Source organism: Heterodontus francisci, chromosome 14 (genome assembly GCF_036365525.1).
Source record: "Heterodontus francisci isolate sHetFra1 chromosome 14, sHetFra1.hap1, whole genome shotgun sequence".
NCBI lineage: Eukaryota > Metazoa > Chordata > Chondrichthyes > Heterodontiformes > Heterodontidae > Heterodontus > Heterodontus francisci.
Genome location: NC_090384.1, coordinates 93,532,637 through 93,557,120, shown reverse-complemented (window position 1 = coordinate 93,557,120; position 24,484 = coordinate 93,532,637). Strand labels below are relative to the sequence as shown.

At 40.6% G+C, this 24,484-nt stretch overlaps 1 protein-coding gene across 3 annotated transcripts in view; it reads right to left on the bottom strand.

The window, feature by feature from the left end:
* Positions 1-3,156: 3,156 nt before the first annotated feature.
* The window catches only part of ano1a (anoctamin 1, calcium activated chloride channel a), a 235,581-nt gene continuing 214,253 nt past the window's right edge, over positions 3,157-24,484 (bottom strand). For all 3 annotated transcript variants that reach the window (XM_068046540.1, XM_068046542.1, XM_068046543.1), the window contains 3 exons: positions 11,170-11,354; positions 9,872-9,977; positions 3,157-8,522 (listed from right to left, as the gene is read on the bottom strand). In XM_068046540.1, coding sequence (XP_067902641.1) covers positions 8,232-8,522; positions 9,872-9,977; positions 11,170-11,354 — 582 coding nt within the window. In that variant the 3' untranslated portion in view covers positions 3,157-8,231. The remainder of the gene's footprint in view (positions 8,523-9,871; positions 9,978-11,169; positions 11,355-24,484) is intronic.

Genomic DNA, 24,484 nt, shown 5'->3' with positions numbered 1-24,484 from the left:
ACCAAGTATTTGCGTGGTCCAGCTTTGAAAGAATTGAAGGCCATGTCTGTAGAGGCACGAACATTCATTTCATACCATAACCGTGAACCCCTCTGGGTAATGCTACCATGCAGTTATCTATTGGGCAATACAGGCAGGGTCCCAACATGTCAAATGCTTATGGGAGTGTTTAGTGCAGCTGTATTGGGGAGAATATCTAAGGCAAGATTCAATCTTGTAATATGTCTTTACACAAATAACCTGCTGTCCGTATCCAGTCTGGGTATGTAGCCCTTTCAACTGTTACTTTCCATTCAAGCCAGAATCAATGTCAAATAAGATATGTTTACAACTTGATGGAGAGACAACACCACCACCAGCAAGATCCCCTCCAAGTCACACACCATACTGACTTGAAAAGTCACTGTCGCCGGGTCAAAATCCTGAACTCCCTCCCTAATGGCACTGTGGGTATACCTACACCCCAAGAACTGCAGCGGTTCAAAAAGGTGGCTCAGCACCACCTTCTCGAGGGTAATTAGGGATGGGCAATAAATACGTGGCCTTGGCCTTGCTAGTAGCACTCAAATCCCACAAATGAATTAAAAAAAAAAAGCATTGAGGGATATGATATTGCTTAAACACTGCCACCAGAGGAATCCAATAGCCTTTTCTGCTCCTATATTCCTATCAACATCGGCCAAATGACAAATTTGTTCTGGTGGAAATGGTATCATATTGTTCAAACATTTCAGTGGGTATACCCAGTATAGTCATCTGATTCTGATCAAATTGCAGGTTAAGCAAGTTTGCAATGATTACAGGAGGTTGTAATCTGGAGGATTGCTGGAACACCAATGAGAATTTGTAGTCAGTCAGTACTCCTCATGCAACAGAAACTGCTCAGCCTTAACAAAAAAAGTAGAATGTCAAATTGGTCAGTGCACAGAACTCAACTGAGCTAAATCACTCTGATGGAGGGAACATGCATTGGGCAACCCTGTAGTAAAATTAGCCTATCAGCAAATCTAATCATCACATCACACTCTTGTTGATTTTGTTGTAATCTTCACACCTCTAGATGTCAGAATGGTATCAGTTCCTAGAAAGCATTCATTGATATACATAGACCTTTGAAAGGGAGAGAGAGAAAAAAAAAGTGGCTAAAACACCACAGTTGTTGTCCAAAGAAAGAATGGTGTCAAAAATTTGGCAAAGCTTTTTTATTTCCAAGCTGTGGAGATGAAGTTCAATACAGAGAAGTGTTAAATGATTCATTTTGGTATGAAGGACATCGAGAGACAATATAAAATAGAGGGTACAATTTTAAAGTGGGTGCAGGAGCAGAGGGACCTGGGTGTATATGTATATAAATCATTGAAGGCGACAAGAGAGATTGAGAGCATAGTTAATAAAGCAAATAGTATCCCAGGCTTTATTAATAGGGGCATAGAGTACGAGAAAGGAGGTTATGTTGCACTTCTATAAAACACTAGTTTGGCCTCAGCTGGAGTACAGCATCCAGTTCTGGGCTGCACACTTTGGGAAAGATGTGAAGGCATTAGACAGAGTGCAGAAAAGATTCATGAGAATGATTCCAAGGATGACAAACTTTAGCTATGAATATTGATTGGAGAAGTTGGGACTGTTTTCCTTGGAGAAAAGAAGGCCAAGAGGAGATTTCAAAATCATGAGCAGTCGGGACGGAGTAGATAGGGAGAAACTGTTTCCACTCGTGAAAGGATTGAGAATGAGAGGGCACAGATTTAAAGTAATTGGCAAAAGCAACATGAGGAAAAACTTTTTCACGCAGCGGTTAAGGTCTGGAATGTACTGCCTGAGTGTGTGGTGGAGGCAGGTTCAATCGAGGCATTTAAAAGGGAAGTAGATTGTTATATGAAAAGGAAGAATGTGCAGGGTTACGGGAAGGCGGCGGGGGAATGGTATTAAGTGAATTGCGCATTAGGAGAGACGGTGCAGTCGAGATGGGCCGAATGGCCTCCAACTGCACTATACAATTCTGCAATTCTGTGAAGTCTCTTTCTTTTTAAATAGAAATACCTACAAAACCGGGGCACTACCATGAACATTACTACCCAATATTGTTAAAGCTTAATCAGGATTAAACTTTTTTTGAATACAACTGCTGCTGACCACAGGAGGGGAGAAAATGCAAGAATGTGAATGTGGAGTGGGGTCATTTCATAAACAAGGGGCTGGATTTTATAAGGGCCTCAATGTCGGAATCCATGGCTGGGGGTTGGTGTGGGGGGGGGGGGGGGAAAGGGGGACCTCAACACCAGAAGGCCCATCCCATTCTTGCCAGCGGCGAGGCCTCGTGGCATTAATGAAGTTCCTGTCGCCTCCTCAAGTGCCGCCGCAATCTTCATCCCGGCGGACAGCAATGCCGCGCCTTCGAATCCCCGTCCAGGGAAACGAGGTAAGTTTCTCAGTGTGGGAGGGGTGGGAATGGGGTCAAACTCTTTGGATTGGTGGGGGGCTGAGGGTTAAAGTTATTAAAAGGACAGGGGGGGGGGTGGGATCTGCATGAAAGTTTTTTTTGGGGAGGGAAATGTCCAATTAATGAATCGATTCTTCATGGGGGTGGAGGTGAGGGGAGTGAAAATGTAATTCCGTGCTTAACTACACTTTTACACATACTTTGACTTTAAAAATGCAAATGCACCTAAAGGGCTTGTAGCCCTTTAAAAATGGTGCCTGCACCCACCGCCTCTACATCAGGAGGTGGGGGGGTTGGTGGTCTGCCCCGGCCATAATAATGAGCCGCTGCGTATAAGATCGCGGCGTTTCCGCTGAGTAAAACCTGTGCGTGCGGGCTGCCATCTTTTACGGCCGCCACTGTATTTGGCGGCGGCAACATAAAGTCCAGCCCAAGGAATTAAATCCTTGAAGGGACAATGATTTTCCCCTGCTGTGATGATGGCCAGTCCTATTTGTATGTGGAGATTGATATGCAGAGAGGGATAGACATTAAGGATAAACGAGTTATAACTGGTTAATGAGTTGAGACATGTTGACACATCATTAAGCACGTGTCCTATGGAGGGAGTAGAGTAAATATGAAGTGTATTTATAAGAGGTACGCCAATACAGAATAGGATAAAGAACATCTTCGATTAAAAACCCTAAAACTGAAACTTTATTTTTTTCCAGCATATTTTCATTATTCATATTATTGTTTTGCATAGTTGTATAAAGATAAAATTGTCAAAATCATTACAGTACCACTACAGTAGAATCCTGCCATATGGTATAGACCAGGATAAGAAAATAGTTGCTCATAAGCAGACTTTTGTTTTCAACAACAGATTGGTTACATCGTTAGTACACTGATTATGAAAGGAGCAAAATTGGGACATGGTAACAAGCTGAACACAGCAAGATATTGACAAGAATTAAGTTAGGTTGGGTTAATGAATGTACGTGTATGCATTTGTACTTTTTAACAGGATATTACTTCAGCATATTGTCAAACTTAGGATCACTGTTGAACTGCAATTGGGAGTGCTTAGTAACCTTTTCAGGACTATGAATAGTTTTACACAAAAATATATAAACAGGATGAGACTTCTTAAAAGATTTTTCAGAATTCTGAGGTGTCATCTGATTCCCGCACTTTCACATTTTTCAATGTGCATTTGCACAAGTTATACAGTAAAAACACATGTGAACTGGAAACAAAATTTCAGTGCACAAATGATTTAGATTTTTGCTTGAAGAATAAGATTTATTTTTTCTCTCTCCAAAATCTATTGCAGGCAGTGAGGAACAGATCTAAATATAATTTTTTTTGCCAAAGGGTAAAAGATTGTATCAGCAAAACAAGAAAACATGGAAGGCATACATTTCAATTTCAATACCATGTCTCAACTGTAGTCCTCAGTAAACAGAAATATATTAAAATAAAACACATAACTGGTAGCAATGTTATCACTTTCAAAAGGATGATCTAGAAATTAAGAGCTCTCTGGTCTCAGTTCTTTGGTTTTAAGAACTATAGAACAGTTTGCAATGTAATCTGCTCCAGTAGAATGGAAATCAGAATCTACAACCTACATCAGAACAGTGAACTGGCATCTGAACTTCAGTTCCACCAATTTGTATCAGTTTTACACATAACAAGCAATTACTGTGATCACAGTATAATGATCCCTTCCTTCCATCATACCCAGCAGAACTTTTAAAGTCCCCATCTTTAATAAGATGCTTCAAAATCTTGCTTAAAAAAGGAAAACAAATCTATTTAAAACAGTAAATTTTAATTGTTTATGTGCAAACAGTCCTTCAAACTGTAAACCAATGTGTAGAAGAGAAATGGTGCTTGTAACATCCCTCACCCAATGCATTCTCAAATAGGCCACGCTGGTCACATGATCACCAGTCAATGTGTCACATTGAAATTCTTGGATAATAGTTTGGCAATTTTGATTTAAAAAATCAAAACATAATTAAGGGAAATAGTTTACCTTTTCGAAAATAGGAATTCTGCAAATTGTTAGATTTTACTGTATTAAACATTTAGTTCTCCATTCGCTTTGGACATCTGCCGAATTTTGGATTGGTGGATGCTTTCTTTCTTACATTATTTCTGACTTGTTCATTTTCTTTCTTTAATAGCCCCCTGTCAGAGAAACTTCCACCCAATAATGCAATGGTTTAAGATGGAAGACATTCACCTCATCAACAGCAAAGTTATGCACCGTAACTTGATACAACATCCATTCTACACGAGAGTTCCTACTACCAGGGTTATAAAACAAAAACAATTATTTCAAAAATATAAGAGAAAAAATGTTCCCCTGTAATTTTTTTTTTAGGGAGAAAAAAAACCAACTTGCAATTAGACAAAAAGAAATAGAGTAAAGAAAAAGTAGATCTATTTTCCAACATGTACATGTTCAAGGCACCTTTGTAGTTTTATTCAAAATGATGTTGGTTGCAGTACAAAATAAATGGATCTTCTGTGGCTGTCAGACTGAAAGCGGGTAGCAGAGAGGTTGCATGTAAACTGTACCCAACAGTGAGCAGTAAAAGGCGATGCCACACCAAGCATTCAGCCCAAAGCCCAAGTTGGTGATCTTGGGCAGCAAAGGCTATCTGGGATGGGACTGATACAACTACAATACAATAGTTGCAGAATGTACAAGAAGTCTCAGTCTATTTTGTATGGATGCCAGCTAGGCTCAAAATGGAGGCTGTTTTCCCTTGACTTCCACTTTTAAGCTCAATAGTCAGTCTGTTAGTATAAGGGTACTGCCTTATGTTTGGAAATCAACAAGGATTAGATTACTTTGCTGCAATTATTGAAATGAATGCATTGCAAACAAATTAATGGCAGATAGGGATGTGATGTATAATTTGTGAGCAGGTTTGAAGTGCAGCCTCTGGGAAATGTACAAAGGAAGCCACAATTTCAAGTCTTTCCCATTTTAGTATACCTTGCTTTAAAACCCTTTCCAAGCAGGCAACCTTTAAAAGGTTCTTTTACATCAGGCTTCTACATCAAAGAAGGACACATTCTGATAACCCTCTCAGGGGAGTCTTCTATTGACCTGTTCTCTTTTGTGGAGGGAAAAACAGGAACTCTGATAACAACAAGATACCAGAGGCCATTCAAGATTATGCTGAAAAGAGCTACAAGAATTATGGAAGCAGTCTTTTGTGTTTTTGAACACAGTCAATCCAATTTATGCAAGTTTGATTTATATGCTGAATTACATGTTGCCTTTCCTTTTGATTATATATATAAAATCATATCTGTTACTTTTAAATCTAGATAAGTAGTTTTTAAGCCTGTATGAAATGATCTAGCAGAGGATTACTTGTGCACCCTCAGATTATGGGAAAATCCATTTTCCAGTGAGCTATTTACCATATTTCTGGGTTAATTGCTATGTCTGGACTATTCTAACATACCAACAGCGATAATAATTAGGGTTCATAAAGGACTCAGACTGCTTAACCAAACCAGAGACTCACTGTGAACATGAAAAATGTGTTGGGAAAAGCCCAATTGGGCACTCATTTAAAGCAAGATTTATTAATTTCAAGATGTTATTTTTTCTGGAAGGAAATGCAAGTGTTAAATATTATGACCTACCTATTTAACTTTAGTAGTGGCTGGTATGAGGGAAGCTCACGATGGCTGTGTCACCAGAATTTGTGTTGGTAATTAGAAATTAAACTGTAGGAGGTGGATCACAGATAATGGGGACACAAATCAGCAAACTTCTGCATGAGACTCTGGACAGAAGAGCTATACAAACATGGAAAGAAATACATGATCCAAAAATACATTAAGTTGTGCAAAAATAAAATCTATAAGACTACACATTACACCACTGTGGTTAATTACTCAGAATGCATTCAATGAAGGACATTCCATACAGCTGAGATACAGTGTTACAGGTGACAATCCTCTACAGTGAAATTCACCCAGTTAGGATGGATAATGTTCTGCTTTGCAATCATATTTTCTTCAGCTATAATCCAATTACAAGACAGAAAAGAGTTAAAAACACTAAAGTGCTCATTATTTAAAAGTTGCTAATTTTCAAAATTGAAACATAAAACATATGGTGATTTTAAACATTGACAAAGTAGCTTTTATGAAATCTGAAATTACACTTTTCTAATTTGATGCCTACAGCAATTGTGGGTGGAGGGGTTGGTGAGGTGGTCAGGAGATAACAGCTTTGTCAATGGCATCATCTTAATTAAACAGTTATCATGAGATCTGTTTAAGAGAAAAAAAAATGTAACTACAATCTAAGTTTTGTTCGTGATCTATGGGGGAAGAGAGATGAGGTTAAGAGAAAAAAAGAAACAGAAAACAGAGAGAAAGGCGGAAAAGTGAGAGAGATAGAGAGACAAAGGCACAGAGATGGAAGGTCTATTGAAGAATGAAGGGACAGTCTTTTGCTTTAAACAATTTAGTCTCCTGTATCAGAACAGTAACATCCAGAAAGTCTACTGGATGCAATTCTGTCTCAATTTGAAATGGGATCCTAAAACGTGTCCCCACTATTTTTTTGTAGAAACAATTCTTAGAATTAGGGACTTCACAAGGAATTAATCCCCTTTATTCAGCCAATCATTGAATGCTAGTAACCTATCTACTCATAAGTCAGTAAATGGTTTATACTTAATTCAGGGTCTTGCTGGCATTTATAAAAGTTAAGGTGCATGGTTTGAAGCTAACTCCATACATGAAATCTCTTCCTAAGGCCCCTTTGTGAAAACCGTCAGATGGCAGGTTTCATTGCAACGAAAAGGAATTTGGGTTTGTAAAACATCCTGACATTAGTGATCACTGCCATCGAGCTAGCTGTGTAAAACTAGCTGCTTCTCTGCTCATTTTAGCAGTGTTCTGGATGAAGTCAAAAGAACAATGTTGCTATGGAAGGTATTCCAGCATTTTCCATTGATTACATAAATGCTCAAACTAGCAGTAGGGTGATCGGTTAGCGAAGTTGAAATGCAAGTGCCATGCAGCTTTTGGATTATTGCAATCGTCTACTCCAGCAATAAATTACAAATTCCTGATTACTATTGCTTTGCCCACATTTGCTTCCCTCGAAACCACATTACCCAAATTGGACACCCCTTTCAAAATGCAAGCAATGTGTTCTCAACTGATAGCAAAGTTGCTTTGAATTGAAGTTGCCATTTAATTTGTTCAAATTTTAAATAGACTACAATAGAATAAAATATTTTAAATTGGGGTGGGGGTGGAGTGAAATCTGCCTTGACGCAAACAGCTAAGATAACAAAAAGGAGACTCAATTACTAATTAAACTATAAATATTAATAAAAAAGCACAGTACATTTTAATTTCAGCAAAAAAATTAGCTCTAAAGGAAACTGTTTCCATCATCACTATGAATTCTTTCCCAAGCTAATGGCTGTTACTGTTGTACTGTTACTTAGGAAATGGAAAATATCTGAAAAAGCATTCCTGTGGAATGCAAAACAGTGACACTCCCTGCATTGCACTGTGTGTAAAAATACAATTATTTTTAAACAGTCAAATCATGGTCCGCCTCATCTGCAAAGTAGTTCTTGCATCAACATTTTCAAAATGGCAACATGAACAGCAGCAAACTGAAGCCGTCCGCCAAAGGTGCTGTTAGTATGGACCAGTTTTTTGCTGCTCCTTTTAAGTGACACCTTGCCATATTGTGGAATGCCCCAACTAAAGAAACTTAGGTTTACTTTAAAGCATCAGTTTTCTAAATAACTTCCGCTCCTGTATTTATATGTTGGGAGTGGTAAGAATCTGTGCCGTCCATGCAGTTTACGGTTGGCTCTAACGTATATTCCTTGGAGCTTTCATCCATGTTTTCCTCTTTCCTCTCTTTCTCTTGAGAAGAAAGTACCTCCACTATATGCAGTTTGGTCTGTTCTTCTTTCAGGAAGAGATCCACTATTAATGACTTTTCTTTAGACATGCGTTCACTGATTTCCTTTGGAATGTCTGGTATCATCCAGTCCACAAAGTCACTCATAAACATAACCAGGTTCTGTAAAGACACAGGACAGGGGAGGTTAGTAAAATTGTACAGGGAAAGGGCTGATGTCAAGTTCTGGAAGATAAACACGGCTTGAGGAGATCTAAGAGATCAGAAATTAAGTATTTACAACTCCTTTAACCTCAGCTCAACAAAATCTGGCATCAAGTGCTTTGCAATTCCTCAACGCTTAAATGTTTTTGCGCTGCTCAAAAGAGGTTATTTATAAAAACTGTACCACTAAAATTAAACCAGTAAACCTCCTGTACTTGTCCTGACGGTAACTGAAGAGGTTATTAGGTAATAAATAAAGTGAGAATGTGGCCGGGGTGGGGGGGTGGCGGAGGAGGAGTTTAAGAATGAGGTGGGAATTGGAGAGAGTAAAAGAGGCACAACGGAGTGTCAAACGGGGAGAGGGTTTTAAAAAAAAAACAGATTAAGGCGGTTTGAAGAAAAAGATTGGGTTGCAATTGGGGGTTAAAAACAGGGATGGCATTAAAAGATAAGTTGAAACAAGAGGAGGGGAGAAAAGATGGAGTAGATAAAAATCTGAGTGGGTCAGGAATGCAGTTGACCCTGGTGAATAAGGGAAAAGACGTGAAAAACAATTAAAGGGCAAGATCAACTTGGGAGTGATGCAGGATGCATTAGAAACAAAATCAAAGTGGGTCTGGAAAATGTGACAGCAATGAGGATATGGGGCTGAGAGAAGAGCTTGGAGATTTCAGCATCTGGCAGGGCCATTGGGCCAGTAACAATCCTCGAGCAGGACGGGCTCCCATACTTCAAGAGTGCTGATGTAACAAGGTCGTGAGTGGGGCTAGTGTGAAGGTCCCAGTTGGAGGCATAACGATGACAGACAGAGGGAGGGAGGGAGGGCGAGGCAAAGCAGGAGGGAGGGAGGGAGCGGCAAAGTGAGCGGGAGGGAGGGAGAGACAAAGAGAGTAAAGGCCTGCTACTCGGCCCGAACAGCACTACCAATGGTGGGAGGCCTGCAATAGCACAAAGACTTAAAGCTAAAAAATCACATTACAGCCACCTACTGCTGTAATGTGATATAGATTCAGGCAAAGACTAACAACTGCCTGTAGACATTATGTGAATGTCCATGCGAAGATTTACAGAGGATACTGATCTAAGTTATAGATGTAACAAAATGGAAAAATTTCATAAACACGAATTGAAATTATATACATTTCCCCAACCCCCGCACCCAGTTTAAATCACATCAACCCCATCTTTCCACCTCCCTGGGCCTGCCCTCTTTCCACTCTAGAAGGAAAGCTTGGAGGTTCAGGCCATTCTTTCGGGGTTCAACACAGTGTGATCAGCCAATAAGGGCTGTTCTTCATACCACTTACTTGGAAAATAATGACAAAAGCCAGTCTGGCTGCTAAGACAGACCAGAATTCCTTTGACAGATCATATGGCTGAGAAGACCATGGAGGTTCTCTGTAGTCTTTATACCTATGAAGAAATGTATTAAATATCAAACACTGAACAATGGAATCCCATGAAGGCGTGTGTTGAGAACATTGCTTATAACCACTATTGACGGCAGTAAAGATTTAAAATAATATTCAAAGGACATATTGGGATTTGATTAATAATAAGGAACTTGCTTATATCGGACTTACAACCGAGCAAATCTTCCTGCATGCATTCTAACTGCAACTTACATGGAAATTCAGGAGACGAATACAGCACAGAAGAGGAGTTTGGAGGGGAGGGGTAAAAGTGCTTATTTTTCTTATTCTTTTATTTCCAGAATTACAAATTTGTTTTGGAAATTAATCCATATATCATCTACATTTGAATCTAATTTACAAATATCACTTTCTTTGAACTGCACACCCATGTCTTTGTCAGAATTTGCATCTTTTACATCAGACTGAAGGAATTAGCCAACTTGTATCAAACAGATAATTGCATCAACCTCTTTTGATGCAGTGCTTTGGATGAGAGGTCAGATGGGACTAATTGTTTCATTAACTTGAAATCTGTTCACATGATATGGTGACATTGACTTGACTGATGTACTGTCCATTCCCAGTTGTTGAGATGGTGGTGGTTTCTTTGAAACAGAAGCAACTGACTGGCTTGCTAGGCAAGTCAGAGAGCATCAAGAGACAATCATTTAAAATAATATACTGAAAAGTGTAGATAGGAATTGCAGGTAGATGAGACGAGCGAGGTATGTCAGATTTCCTTAAAGACTATTAGTGAACTAGTTTTTAAGTGACAAAAGAGCAGTTATCAAAATAGATTCCAGCAGACAAATAATCAGATTTCTTAAATTCAAATTCACAACTTGCCCATTTAGTAACTAATCCAGTATCGTAATCAGTATTTCAACAGACTTGCTTCATAATCCATAGGAATAACCAAAGCAGTAAGTAAAGTTATCGTAAACTAAAATTTGAGCTTTTTTGACTGTTTGCCCAATGCACAGCTAATGTCTAAAGTAAGCATCTTGATTAATAGCGTTAGTGGTATTTAAAAAAAAGTTGGTTCAGATTAATTTGAATAAGTTAAATGATTTAAAACTTTGCTTTATTATATTCAGTTATTAAAAATATCTCAGAACTCTTTCTAGATGTGAATTGCAAAAGGGAAAATTTACTCTGAAGAGATTCAAATAACAAGACAGAAATTCTACCTGCAGATCTCAACCTTGTGTCCGAGTGCCATTGGTTCAAGTGGCTCTGATCCTTCTTCAAAGTGGCTGATGTTGAAGTAGGACAATGTATTATTGGTGAACCCGTTCAATGTGCCGTCTGGACTGTACAAGTACATGAAGACAAGGCGTGGAATGAAGTCGGAAGTGAAAGAAATCACAAATGCCTGCACAAATGAAAATGAACAACTGTTGTTTTACGATTTATGACCAAATTAAAAAGGCAAATGAAAACTGAATGACCAACCCAAAAAACTTCTCTAAGTTCATGAACCAGGTATAAATTGTAAACAGCAAATTGACCTAGAGTACTTAAACCTAAATGGTCAATCTAGACCCCCAAGCACATACCACAGGTAAACTACACAAATAAATAGAAGCTATAATGCAAAAATCTGCCATTCTGTCCAAACCAGTGTTTATCTTCCATTTACCCACCCTATTCCCACATCCCTTCAGCCTCTTTCTTTATCCATCTATCCAATCTAATCCACAATGTTGACAGTTCCTGCCTCTACCCCTAACCCTGGAAGGAAGGTTAAAATTGCCTTGGAGACACTACAGCCAAGGTTTACTAGATTGATTCCTGGGTTGAGAGGGTTGTCCTGGGATGACAGACTGACTAAATTGGGCCGATACTCTCTGGAGTTAAGAATAAAAGGTGATCTCAGTGAAACATGCACGATTCTGAAGGGGCTCGACAGGGTAGACACTAAGAGGTTGTTTCCCCTGGCTGGGAAATCTACAACACGGGGGCCCAGTGTTAGGCTTACGGTCCAATCATTTAGGACTGAGATGGGGAGAAATTTCTTCACTCAGAGTTGTAAATCTATAGAATTGCTTACCCCAGAGGGTTGTGGATGCTCCATCGTTGAGTATATTCAATGTTGAGAAAAATTTATTTTTGGTCCCTCAATCAAGAGATATGGAACAGTACAGTGGCACTGAGGAAGATCAGTCATGATTGTATTGAGTATCAGAGCAGACTTGAGGGGCCATATGGTTTATTTTTGCTCCCATTCCTTATGTTCTTATGAAATTTCTAGCCATTTATGACCAAATAACTTGGTACTGATGCTACCAAATCAAATCTAGGAAGAATAAACTAAATATTTTGTCATTCAAACTCAACATTCAGTCAGATTTAGATATCTTCAAGTGATCAAATTTACACAAGATTGGGTGGCTAAACAGCAGTCCCTCCAAGCAATCAGACAGGAGTACAGCCAAAATGCTAACACTCCAAGCAAGTTAAAAACAAGACAGCCCGATCAGAAGAAAACAAACATAGCCTTGACATAGAACTGAAAACCTATACCCAATGATATCACTGTACAAATCAAAGGCTTCCTGAATGCTGGCAATCACCACAATCGTCTCCAAAAACATTAAAACTGGAGACTTATGTCACAAGGTTAACTACCTTAGGTACAGTCTTCTTTTCAGCAAGGTTAAGCCTTGATATACAAATGTATGTGTTGTCACCCAAAATGGAAGAGTCCTAACACAAAATTTGTTACAATACATATTGTATTTTATATCTGGAGATGGAACCATAGTTAAAAGATGAGCAAAATTAGAATATCTAACATTTAACTTATTGTAATTAAATTATATAGAAAAAGTAAGTGGAATCTAAGCTAATATTGAAGCCGATTTGATGGCAAAATACTTTTCCTACTGGTCCATGATAATACTTAGCCAATTGTAAGGGAGGTATTTCTTATCCCGAGTCAAAGAAAAGATTTCTCTCTCTATTTCATATAAATTCTGTGTACTATGACACTCAGGCAACCGCCACCCATATTAAATGTTCTCTGATTGTTGGGTTCCTACATCCCAAAAATGAAGGACATTTTCTCTTGTACCTCAGGTAAAATATTCAATACCTCTCCCACATCCATAGGTCACAGGAGCAGATGATACTAATCGTCTGAGCTAACAAAGACTATTTATGTTTGCCTAACTCAAATTCATTGAATGCTGGTGGTATGCATGCAACAGACATTGAGCCTCACAATAGGTTGATGATACAACATTCAAAACACTCACACTGCACCCCAAAATATTGTATCGGCAATATTTCAGTTGGCATTCTGTGGGCACCAAAATGAAAGGCATTTAATCCCATACAATTACATGTGTGCTGTGCAGGCTTTATAGAGAATGGATTTATTGAGTCGAAGTTCTGGTATTAAAAAAGAAACCAACGCTTCTGGAGGCAGCTTGAGGAAATGTAGAAGCACCACTGGAGGCCAGAACGTGAATAGATGAATGAGGCCCAAAGATGGTGCCATCAAGAAGAGTTGATAGCTGTTGATTATTGGCCCAATAGCTTGAAAAATCCAAAATACAAAGATCATCAAAGCCCTGCAAGGCAAAGAGACGATCAAGATGTGATAATTCAGCCACAGAGTTTGTAAGAGGTTGTTTGGACTGAAGATTTGTGATCTGAAGAAACATCAACCAGAGTGGATGGAGTCAATTAATGAGTGGAGAGAGTAATTGACATGAAGAAAGAATGGGGAGTTATGAAAGAGGACAGAGCCCTAGAGTTGCCTGGAATTTATGAAAAGTGAGTAAGAGGATAAGCTATCAAATGCAGCACTGCAGAGACGGGAGAGGAAATGGACTAGCCAAAAGAATAGCCTTTAAAAACAATTCTCGGGATAGGGGCCAACACTGAAGGCCACATTTACTGCCCATCCCTTATTATGCCGAGATGATGGCAATCACTTCATTGGACATTTCAGCATCAAGACTGGAGACATATTTAGGCCAAACCACAAGGGTGACAGGCTCCCTTTTCTGAAGGCTACTAGTGAAGCAGTTAGGTTTTTACAACGTTATTCTGGCACCTGTCTTGGTGAATTTCAGGTGCTAGTCAAATTAACAAATTTACAGAATTTGGTGTTACAACTTTCCATCGTGAGATTTGAACTCTCGGATTCTGGGAGGCTAGCCCACTACCATAACCACTAGGAATCCAAAACCCATAGATTTTTAAAATCAAAACTAACGTTTAAGAGTGGAATCTGCAACAGTCAGTCTTCCTAAGCCAGGAGAATGCAACACTTTTACTGTCTTTGAAAGAGATTAAAGTCGTCTTACAGATGATTCCATTTCATTAAGGAATCAAGCAGAGCGATGCAGCCCTCAATCAATGCTAGCTGTAGTAAAGTTAAAACTCATTCTGATCAGAAGTTGATATCAACGAGTCCAAAATAAAAACAAATATGGAAATTTGGATCCCAACTTTTGTAAATGCTTTGTATAGAGGTGCGCGACGAGAGGCGGCAGGGAGGGAGAAAGCGCTGAGGAGGGTGAGGAAAATGCAACGCAGGACAAATAAACTCGCAGGGCTACGGGGATCGAGGCGACTGCAAGGCTGGTGGAGAGCCGGCATGGACTCAACGGGCTGAATGGCCTCCTTCTGAGCCCTAAATGACAATGACTCACTGCGGGAGGAGGGAAGGAGGAGAATAGATAATAAAAGCCTGATACATAACAGATGAATGCAATCAATATTGATATGATATAGCATGATTTCAACTTAATGGTTTGAAAACATTATGGCCCAAGCATGATATTGTTATGCATTAAGTAAATATCCATAATTTTAAATATCAAATACAAAAAATCTGAGTGCAAAGGTAACTGAAGTCTTTCTATTCACTTCAACTTGCAGAAGTTCTGTACCCATATTTCTGGTTAAATGAATGGACAACAGATCAGATAATCAGCTTAAAAAGTTTTAACAAGGAACCCTCCACTTAAAAGTATTTAAACCTCTATCTTTGGCTGGAAGTACTTCAATGTTGAATCACAGGAGCAACATCTGCTGCATGGGGTTACGGCGGAGATGTCTCAAGTATCATATTATCAAGTATCATATTAAACAGGAGACCTAAAAATGGTCAACATGTTTTAAAGTTAGCCAGATGATATACTGCACCAGAAGTATTTGAATTACCCCGAGCTAACAGGATTAAATTTTCCTCATCAGGTTTCTATGTTCTGATTGATTCGGACAAATCCAATTTTGAGCATTTGTTACATAGCAATGCAAGTGTTCTTGGTGCATCACAGATTCTGTTTGATTAGATGATGAGGTGAATGGAAAGTGAATAAGACATGATATTTTATTCATTTACCAGGGGCAAGGAGAAGCAAGGAGTTTCTCTGTGCAACATGTGTACCACTCCCCATTGAGAATGTTCTGATGACTATGGATCAAAAGTTAGCTGAAGCAAATAAAGCAAAAGGTGTGGAGCTGATTTGGCATAAAAGGAGATAATTGGTGCAGTGCCACAGGAATCAGCACCAAGGCCATTGCAGTTTACAATCTACATTTATACTTGGAAGTGGGAACAGAAGCAAAACTCTCCTAGTTTTCAGATGATACCAAACTGGAAGGAATTGCAAACAATGGTGAGCAAGCTGATCACCTACAGAAGGACTGGGATACAATACCCTTGGACCACTGGACATTACAAGTGATGCATTTTGAACTAACAACATCCTGGGGGTCACCACTGACCAGAAACTGAACTAGCCACATAAATACTGTGGCTACAAGAGCAGGTCAGAGGCTGGGAATTCTGCAGCGAGTAACTCACTTCCTGTCTCCCCAGTGCCTGTCCACCATCTACAAGGCACAAGTCAGGAGTGTGATGGAATACTCTCCACTTGCCTGGATGAATGCAGCTCCAACAACACTCAAGAAGCTCGACACCATCCAGGACAAAGCAGCCTGCCTGATAGTCACCCCATCCACAAACATTCACTCCATTCAACACCGCTTGTGGCAGCAGTGTGTACCCTCTACAAGATGCCCTGCAGCAACTCACCCTGGCTCCTTTGACAGTACCTTTCAAACCCATGACCCCTACCACCTAGAAGGACAAGGGCAGCAGACACATGGGAACACCACCACCTGCAAGTTCCCCTCCAAGCCACACACCATCCTGTCTTGGAACTATATTGCTGTTCCTTCACTGTCGCTGGGTCAAAATCCTGGAACTCCCTTCCTAACTGCACTGTTGGTGTACTTACACCTATGGACTGCAGCTATTCAAGAAGGCAGCTCCCCAGTACCTTCTCAAGGGCAACTAGTGATGGGCAATTAATGCTGGCCTCGCCAGCAATGCCCACATCCCATGAACAAATAAAAACACAGGATAATTTCGCAAATACACTGATCTTGTGATATCTGGTGATGTTGGCTCATTTGTGCTCAAGCACAAAGAACCAGAATGGTGTCACAAGGTGGGACATATTACCTGCCCCATTATGTTGAACAGGTTTATTTTTAGTTCTTTCACCTGTAACATTGAGATGTGGGCTTATTCCTGAGTTTGGGGGTGGGGAGGGGGGGGGGCACAGGTTATTTATTGCTCTTAATTATTCTATCAACTGCATACAAATCCAGCCTCCTTTACAGTACTGGTGCATTTCAAAGACTGCCTTCCTACCTATAATCAAGAGAGTTCTTCTCCCCTGATTTGATCTTGGTCTAGGTCTGGCACCCATCATTGCATCTCTCCATGGCACCTCTTGCTACTGGCATTGCAAGACCGTGGCCTTCAAAGTAGACTTCAATTGGCTTATCTCTTGGACTAGTTTCACTAGCAGAGGAATTTCCCAGATTCTTGCCCCCAAATTGGTTTGGGTTTTTAAATCTGTTTTTTCACCTTTCCTAGATAATCCCATGGTTTTTGGGTGGGATGGGAGTGTATTTGTTGCGATGACACACAAGGTATCACAATTTTGTGGGATAGCTGGATGGAACGGAGGGTCTTTTCTTGCCCATCATTTTTTGTACGTTTTGTCTCCCAATAGTTTCTCGGTATAACTATTTACTCGTTCAAATGAACCGCCTGCATTTAAAGTGGATGATCGTTATTTTTAAATATTCGCTCATGGGATGAGAGTGTCTGAGCTTATTGCCCATCCTTAATTGCTTTTGAAAATGTGGTGGTGAGCTGCCTTCTTGAAGCCCTGCAGTCCATGTGGTGTAGGTACACTAACAGTGCTGTTTGAGAGAGAGTTGCAAGATTTTGACCCAGTGATGAAGGAATGCCGCTATAGTTTCAAGTCAGGATGGCGTGCAACTTGGAGGGGAACTTGCAGGTGGTGGTGTTCCCATGAGTCTGTTATCCTCATTCTTCTAGGTAATTGAGGTTGCAGGTTTGGAGTGTTCGCACCCGGCATCTGTTGCATCCAAGTTTGCAGCTCAGTATGAATGTGGATTGACCAATGTGGATTGACCAATGCATGTTGCCAAGTGAGCCACTTCACTCACCATAACTCCATTTATAATGTGCACACTTTGTCACATGGGTCTTACTGAGCTCAGTTGGAGTGGATGCCTTGAGATGGGGACTCTGCTAAAGCTCTGATGCCCTACAAATGGGTTAACCATAACTATGCGACAATATTCTTTCATCCTGGAATACTGAACAGCTCCAAATAGCTCTTGCTTAAAAGGTTTAATGGTTTATTAAAATAACCTTGAGCTGTTATGGGACAAACCTGTTCAGCTTCTTAGTGTAAAGCAGAGTGAACTGCTAAGATGAGTTCTGCAGGATTGGTAAAACATCATTGCTCTACTCAGCACAAAACTTAGTAGGTTGTCTGCCTGCCCAAAATTGAGGGTGACACGGGTCGTTAAATTTCTTTAAGACCGAACAGTTCATTCAACTCACAATGTTTATAGAATTCTAGACTTTCTATACTGAATGCAAACAAAAAAAAAGGCTCGACTATGTGTTGAAAGTTAGTTTGAATAAGTCTATTATGACAGTAAGCTCATGCTTGGAGCACTATTTCCATTCATCTTCGGTCTCTTAACTTTTTGGAATCTTAATGTAATTGAATGATACATTATTCTAACATTTTTCAAATTGACGGAAACATACCCATGTTTTACATGAATATACATTACAGAAACAGGCCATTCTGCCCTACTAGTCCATGCCAGCATTTATGCTCTACTTGAACTCCCTTCTGTCTTTCTTCATCTAACTCTAACAACATAACCCTCTATTCCCTTTGCCCTCATATGCTAATCTAGATTCCCCTTAAATGCATCTATACTATTCGCTTATACTACTTCCAGTGGTAGCAACTATCACATTCTCACCACTTTCTGGGTAAAGATGTTTTGCCTGAATTCCCTGTTGGATTTCTTGGTGACCCTCTTACAGTGATGCCCTCTGGTTTTGCTCTTCTCCATAAGTGGAAACACACAGGGCTGAATTTTATTGGGGCCTCGATGTTGGGATCCGCGGCGGGGGGGGGGGGGGGGGCATAAAGATTGCCCCGGATGAGGCCCGCCACCGACCTCGATGCCGGCAGTGCCTGTCCCGATCTTGATGGCGGCAGCAAGGTCTCGTGGCAGCCCTCTTCGCCGCTCGGTGACGGGCCCGTCATTTAAATATTCAGTTAAGTTACATACCTTAGTAAATGAAGTTCCCGGCCCCTCCTGAAGTGCCGCCGTCAGCTTCATCCAGACGGCCAGCACTGTCCCACCTTCGAATCCCCATTCGGGGAAACGAGGCGTGACACCTGTGGGGAGGGGGAAGGAGGCAAGTTTATCAATGCCGGGTGGTGGTGGTGGAGGAGCAGGGTCAAACCTACTTGATTGGTCCGGGGAAGGGGTAAAGGTAATAGGTTCCGAACTTTTGAGGGGTGGGGGGGAGGTCATATATACAAGGTAAGTTTTTAAAATGATTTTTATTAACTTTAAATTCACTGTCTCTTTAAGAATTTCAATTGTCATTTAGTGGTCCAAGCCCTTTAAAATGGCATTAGCTCCTGCGCAGTGGCACCGGACGCCGTTGCTGGGGATGGCTCGCACGCCCCCTCCACATCATCGGAGGGGCTGTCCGCCCCGGGAATGTTAATGAGCCACCCGTTTAAGATAGCGACAGCTCCACGGAGTGAAAGCCGCGCGTGCGGGCCACCATTTTATTTACAGGTGCCATTGCATTTGGCGGCGGCCACATAAAATTCAGCCCACACGGTCACTCTATCGAAACCTTTCATAACTTTGAAGGCCCCCATTTGGTCACTCTCAGCTTTCTCTTTTCATGAAAGGAGATATCCACAAGAAACAGGAGCAGGAGCCTACTGTATGGCCTGTTTGAGCCTGCTCCACCATTCAATATGATTGTGGCTGATCTTAGGCTTCAACTCCCCTGTTAATTCTCTCCTGATAAGTATAACCCTTCATTCCTGAAAAGTCTTGTAAATCTTTTTTACACCCTTCAAAAATCACAAGGGGTCTGGACAGAGTAAATAGGAAGTATCTGTTTGCAGTGACAGAAGGGTCAAGGACCAGAGGACACCGATTAATGGTGATCGGCAAGAGAACCAGAGGTGACATGAAGATTTTTTTCTTTTTACACAGCGAGTGGTTAGGATCCAGAATGCACTGCCTGAGAATGCGGTGGTTGCAGGGCTATGGGGGAAAAAGACAGGCGAGTGGGACTAGCTGAGTTGCTCTTAAAGAGCTGGCATAGACGCGATGGGTTGAATGGCCTCCTTTTGTGCTGTAACCATTCTATGATTTTCTTCAGTGCCTCCATCTCCTTTTTAGAATATGGCGGCCGGAGCTATACACAACTGTGCTCCAAGTGTAGTTTAACCAAGATTCGATACAAGTTTAGCATAACCTCTCTACTTTTCAACTCTATCCCTCTACAAATAAATTCGAGTGCTTGGTTTGCTTTTAATGGTCTTAACCTGCATCACTACTTTTATTGATTTGTACTTCCAGATCCCTTCGCTCCTCTAACCCATTTAGGTTCTTATTTTCCAAGTAATATGCGACCTCCTTATTTCCGTTACCAAAATGTAATCATGTAATCTCTCTCACTTCTATGCGGAAATTTGTTTTTATTCGCTCATGGGATGTGGGCGTCGCTGGCTAGGTCGGCATTTATTGCCCATCCCTAATTTCCCTTGGGCGGCACAGTGATGCAGTGGCTAGCACTGCAGCCTCACAGCTCCAGCAACCCGGGTTAGGTTCTGGGTACTGCCTGTGCGGAGTTTGCAAGTTCTCCCTGTGACCGTATGGGTTTCCTTCAGGTGCTCTGGTTTCCTCCCACAGCCAAAGACTTGCAGGTTGATAGGTAAATTGGCCATTGTAAAAATTGCCACTAGTGTAGGTAGGAGAATTGGGGGAAGGTGGGCATGTGAGAGGGAAAATGGGATTAATGTAGGATTAGTCAAAATGGGTGGTTGATGGTCGGCGCGGACTTGTTAGGCTGAAGGGCCTTTTTTGGTGCTGAATCTCTCTATGACTCTAAGACTTCATTTGCCAATTATATGCCCAGTCTGCACATTTGTAATAATGTCATCTTGTATATTGTCGCAACCCTCCTGCACCCGCCCCCCGCCCCTGCTGCATAATTGGTGTTATCTGCTAATTTAGAAATTGCATCCAATTTCAAAGTCTAAATTAGTTAATATAAATTGTGAACATTATTTTTAATGCAGGCGGGTTGGGGGAGGGGTGCCGGTGGTGGTGAATAAGAGACATTTTTGTGCAGTTCAACTATCAACGGCTTCAATTGACAAACCCAACTCTCATCCCAGATGTTTGTCATTAAAATGTCACCCATTTGATTTGAATTGTTTAACACATGACATATTTAAATCTCATGATTAGTATTAAATACTGAGCAAGTTGCAAATATTTTTGATGCAATTTTAAGTCTGTTTTATATCCTGCTCATTATACTCTAGGCTTATTTTAGCCCTGTCTAATTTTGCAGGCCCACTTTTTTTTTCCCCCAGAGTTTTTATTTTCTTTGTAAACTTTTGCACTTATTTATGCCCAAGAATTTTGACTCCTTCGTCACTGCCATGTTCTGAGACCCGAATGATCAGATGCACATCCAGAGCAGATTAAAAAGGATCCTGAAAGATCCTGAAATGCTCCAACACTTAAAAGGTCAACTTGAATTTTTAAAACAAATCTTGCCTGGATTCGACTTTGGATCATTCATATCAGCAAAAGAACAAAAGTTAAGACTTTTATTTATATAGCACTTTCCTGAACTCAGAACATCCTTTACAGACAGTCAATGAAGTATTTTTCAAGTGTTGCCTCTGATGTAATGTAGGAATCACAGCAGCTAATTTGTGCACAGCAAGCACCAATGTGATAATGAACAGATAATTTGTTTTTGTGATGTTGGTTGAGGGATAAATATTGGCCAGGGGCTCCCAGGAGATCTCCCCTGCTCTTTTTCAAAACAGTCTTGTGGGATCTTTTACATCCACCTGAAAGGGGCCAAAAGGGCCTCGGTTTAACATCTCATAAAATAGACGGCAACGTCTGCCTGCAGCATTCCCTCAGTACTGCAGTGAAGTGCCAGCCTAGGTTTTGTGCTCAAGTTTCTGGAGTGGTCCTTAAATGCAAACATCTGACTCAGAGGCAAGAGTGCTAGTAACTGAATCACAGCTGCACTACTCTAAAAACTGAATGGCTGTCCCCTTGATAATTGTGGAGTTTCTGTTTCCTTTCCAATAATTGGAGCCATTTTGGTTGGTGGAGGGTGTGTGCGTGGAGGGAGGGAGAACAGATTCGAGCTATTCCAGTCTTGACTTATTTTTCATGCTTATAATATCCAAGCACATCCGGGACAAAATGGTATTGCACTTGAAAGGCAGCATTACTGTAGAAAATGTGCATGATTTTAAATGTTTTTATTAAGTACAATTTTCTGGGATTAAGAGATAAACTCCCCCCTTCCCATATCTTCAGCCCACCCCCTACAATGCAATAATAGGTTTGGCTACAGCTCAAGTTCTGACGAGCCCCTGTCTCGGTGCACTTTCAGTGCAACTCCTTTCTTCTACAGGTCCTATTTTGGAGTCATCAGCTTTTTGTTTTGGGGGCCATGCCAACTTTTGCAGGCTTTCTGGTTGGGGCCTATATGGGTGATCCAATCACATCTAGTTCATGTACCCAGTTAATAACATGGCTGGGGTTAACAGAGTTGGTTAAACAGGTTGCAAAGTGCTTCATCATTATCTGGATGATTTTACTGGTACTAAACAACTGCCTGCACCTGATCTCAACCCTTTCGAGTGATTTCATTGTTTAAACTCTAACTGATTCAAATTCATTTTGCTGGCCAAGTAATCGTAGGCTGATTTTTATAAATGAGATAAACAGAAACTGTTAACCCTTTCTTTCCCACCCAGTCAAATGCAGAAGTGTTTTCAATGGTAAACATCGCTCAGGGTCCAGCTGGTAAATAGACCTACCTAAGATTTTCATGACTGCTGGGAAGGGGGTGTGGTCAGCTGGTGGGGGTGGGGGCATGGGAGCAAAGCCTACTCCCATAGCTTTATACAGAGCAGATTTGCAGAGAGAAAGGAGTAGTGCAAGAAAACTCAAGATGTTCAGGAGATACAATGATCCAAATCTCCTACCCCTCGCTTAGAACAAAACAAACGATATTTTTAACCGCAAAGTATTATTTCAACTCTTCTGGGAACTGCATATAAAAGATAAGATTGAAGGAAAGGAGAAGAGAAAGGAGGAGGAGATGACAGAAAGAGAAGTTCCAAAGTGTTGTAATTTAACAGGAACATTTTAATTTTTCATAGTTCTGTGTTTTAAGATCTACCTTTTCCCTTACCAGACCTTAAGCTGCTTCTTTCATAGGCCTGTGATCATTTCCGTATTTTGATCTGTGGCCACCCCGACTTGGCTGCTGATCTAAAGGCCTACGTTTTGAGACAGCTAGCAGAGAAATAAGTCAAGGAGAGAAGAAACCAACAATGTACCAAAAGATTTGGCATTTTTCCCAAAGGAGGAGAAAAGGTCAAAAAGCCGTCTTTGTTCCGTTCCCAGTAGAAATTTTGATTTAGAGAAAGAAAAAAAAAAAAAATCACACAGCTACACAAAGCCAATTTCCTTGGAAACATTTCCCTTGTCTACTCGAGTACTCTGCGGTTTGGAATTCTACAATAAATCATTAATGAGTTCCAAGACAACAAATTTTCAGTATTATCATCCAACCACAGACATTTTAAAGGAAAGAATCAGGTACAAATGTTGTACCAGGCTCTTTCCTCCACTCATATTCCAAGTTCTCTACAGAAGCTGCCAGCCATTACAAATACGTGAGACAACACCACAATCTCCATCATTGTCATTTCTCCCACAAGTGACTTGAGGCGTTGTCGTATCTGAATTTGCCAATATGTTCATCCTCACCTCCCTTGATGGAATATTTTGCTAGAATGAGGTGACTTGGCACAATAAACCATTTGCAAGCTGGTGTCATTTACTGCTCAATAGTGATGGTAACTGAACCTCAATGCAATTTGGTTGGGATGGGCTTCCAGTGCCTGAAATACTGAGCTGTTTGAGCTGGTAAACTGGCTGTAACTTCAAATCAATGCAACACCACCAGCTCAAAATGATTTACATCACATTGCTCTCCATTGTCCTTAGCTGCATCACGTGACCAGTTTCACACTAACACTCTCCCATAATGTAGAAAACCCCATGCAAATGTGGAAACACTTCAATAAAGCTGAAGATGTGAACACTGTATATTGAACATTTAAAAATAAAACAAATAAAAGTCAACAGCAGCACCTCCATGTGCTAATAGAAATCTTCAATACGGCACATTGAACTGATGAACTAATACCCGATGTGATGTTAAAACCTAGTACCAGCAACCCAACTGAAACAGATGCCCTTGCCTCTGCAATGCCCAGAGACCAAAAAGACCAAACCATCATGAAACTAGCTACTATGTACAGCAATGGTATATTAATGAGCACAGATATAAGGCAGGTTCCCAATTTTACTAAACCATCAAGTCAGGCAACTGCCATTGAATAAGTAGACCATTACATGGCTTGCTGAAATATATTTATACAATCCTTGGATCCACTCATTCACGTAACATCTGAGTCCCGAAGACCCCACCTGCCAAGAATGAGGCATATTAATTTTGTCACATGAACATTCATTTTAAGTTGTTGCTGGAAGGAAGAGATGACTTGTTTAAAGAGATCAGCAGTGGCTGGAAAACATTTGCATACTAAGAGACAGTGCCTGGAGACAATAGAACGGCTCCCTGATCCAATTAGCCCAAATGGATTTTGATCACCAGACAGTGAATGTGTAAGAAAGCCAGCATTCTAGGGTGTCTGCTAAGACGGAGAATCCACAAATGCAGGAGTTTGTTAAAACAGTTAGTCACATGACTAACCTGCTGGCCCAGGTTTTTTTTTTGAACTGCTCACAGGACAGTTT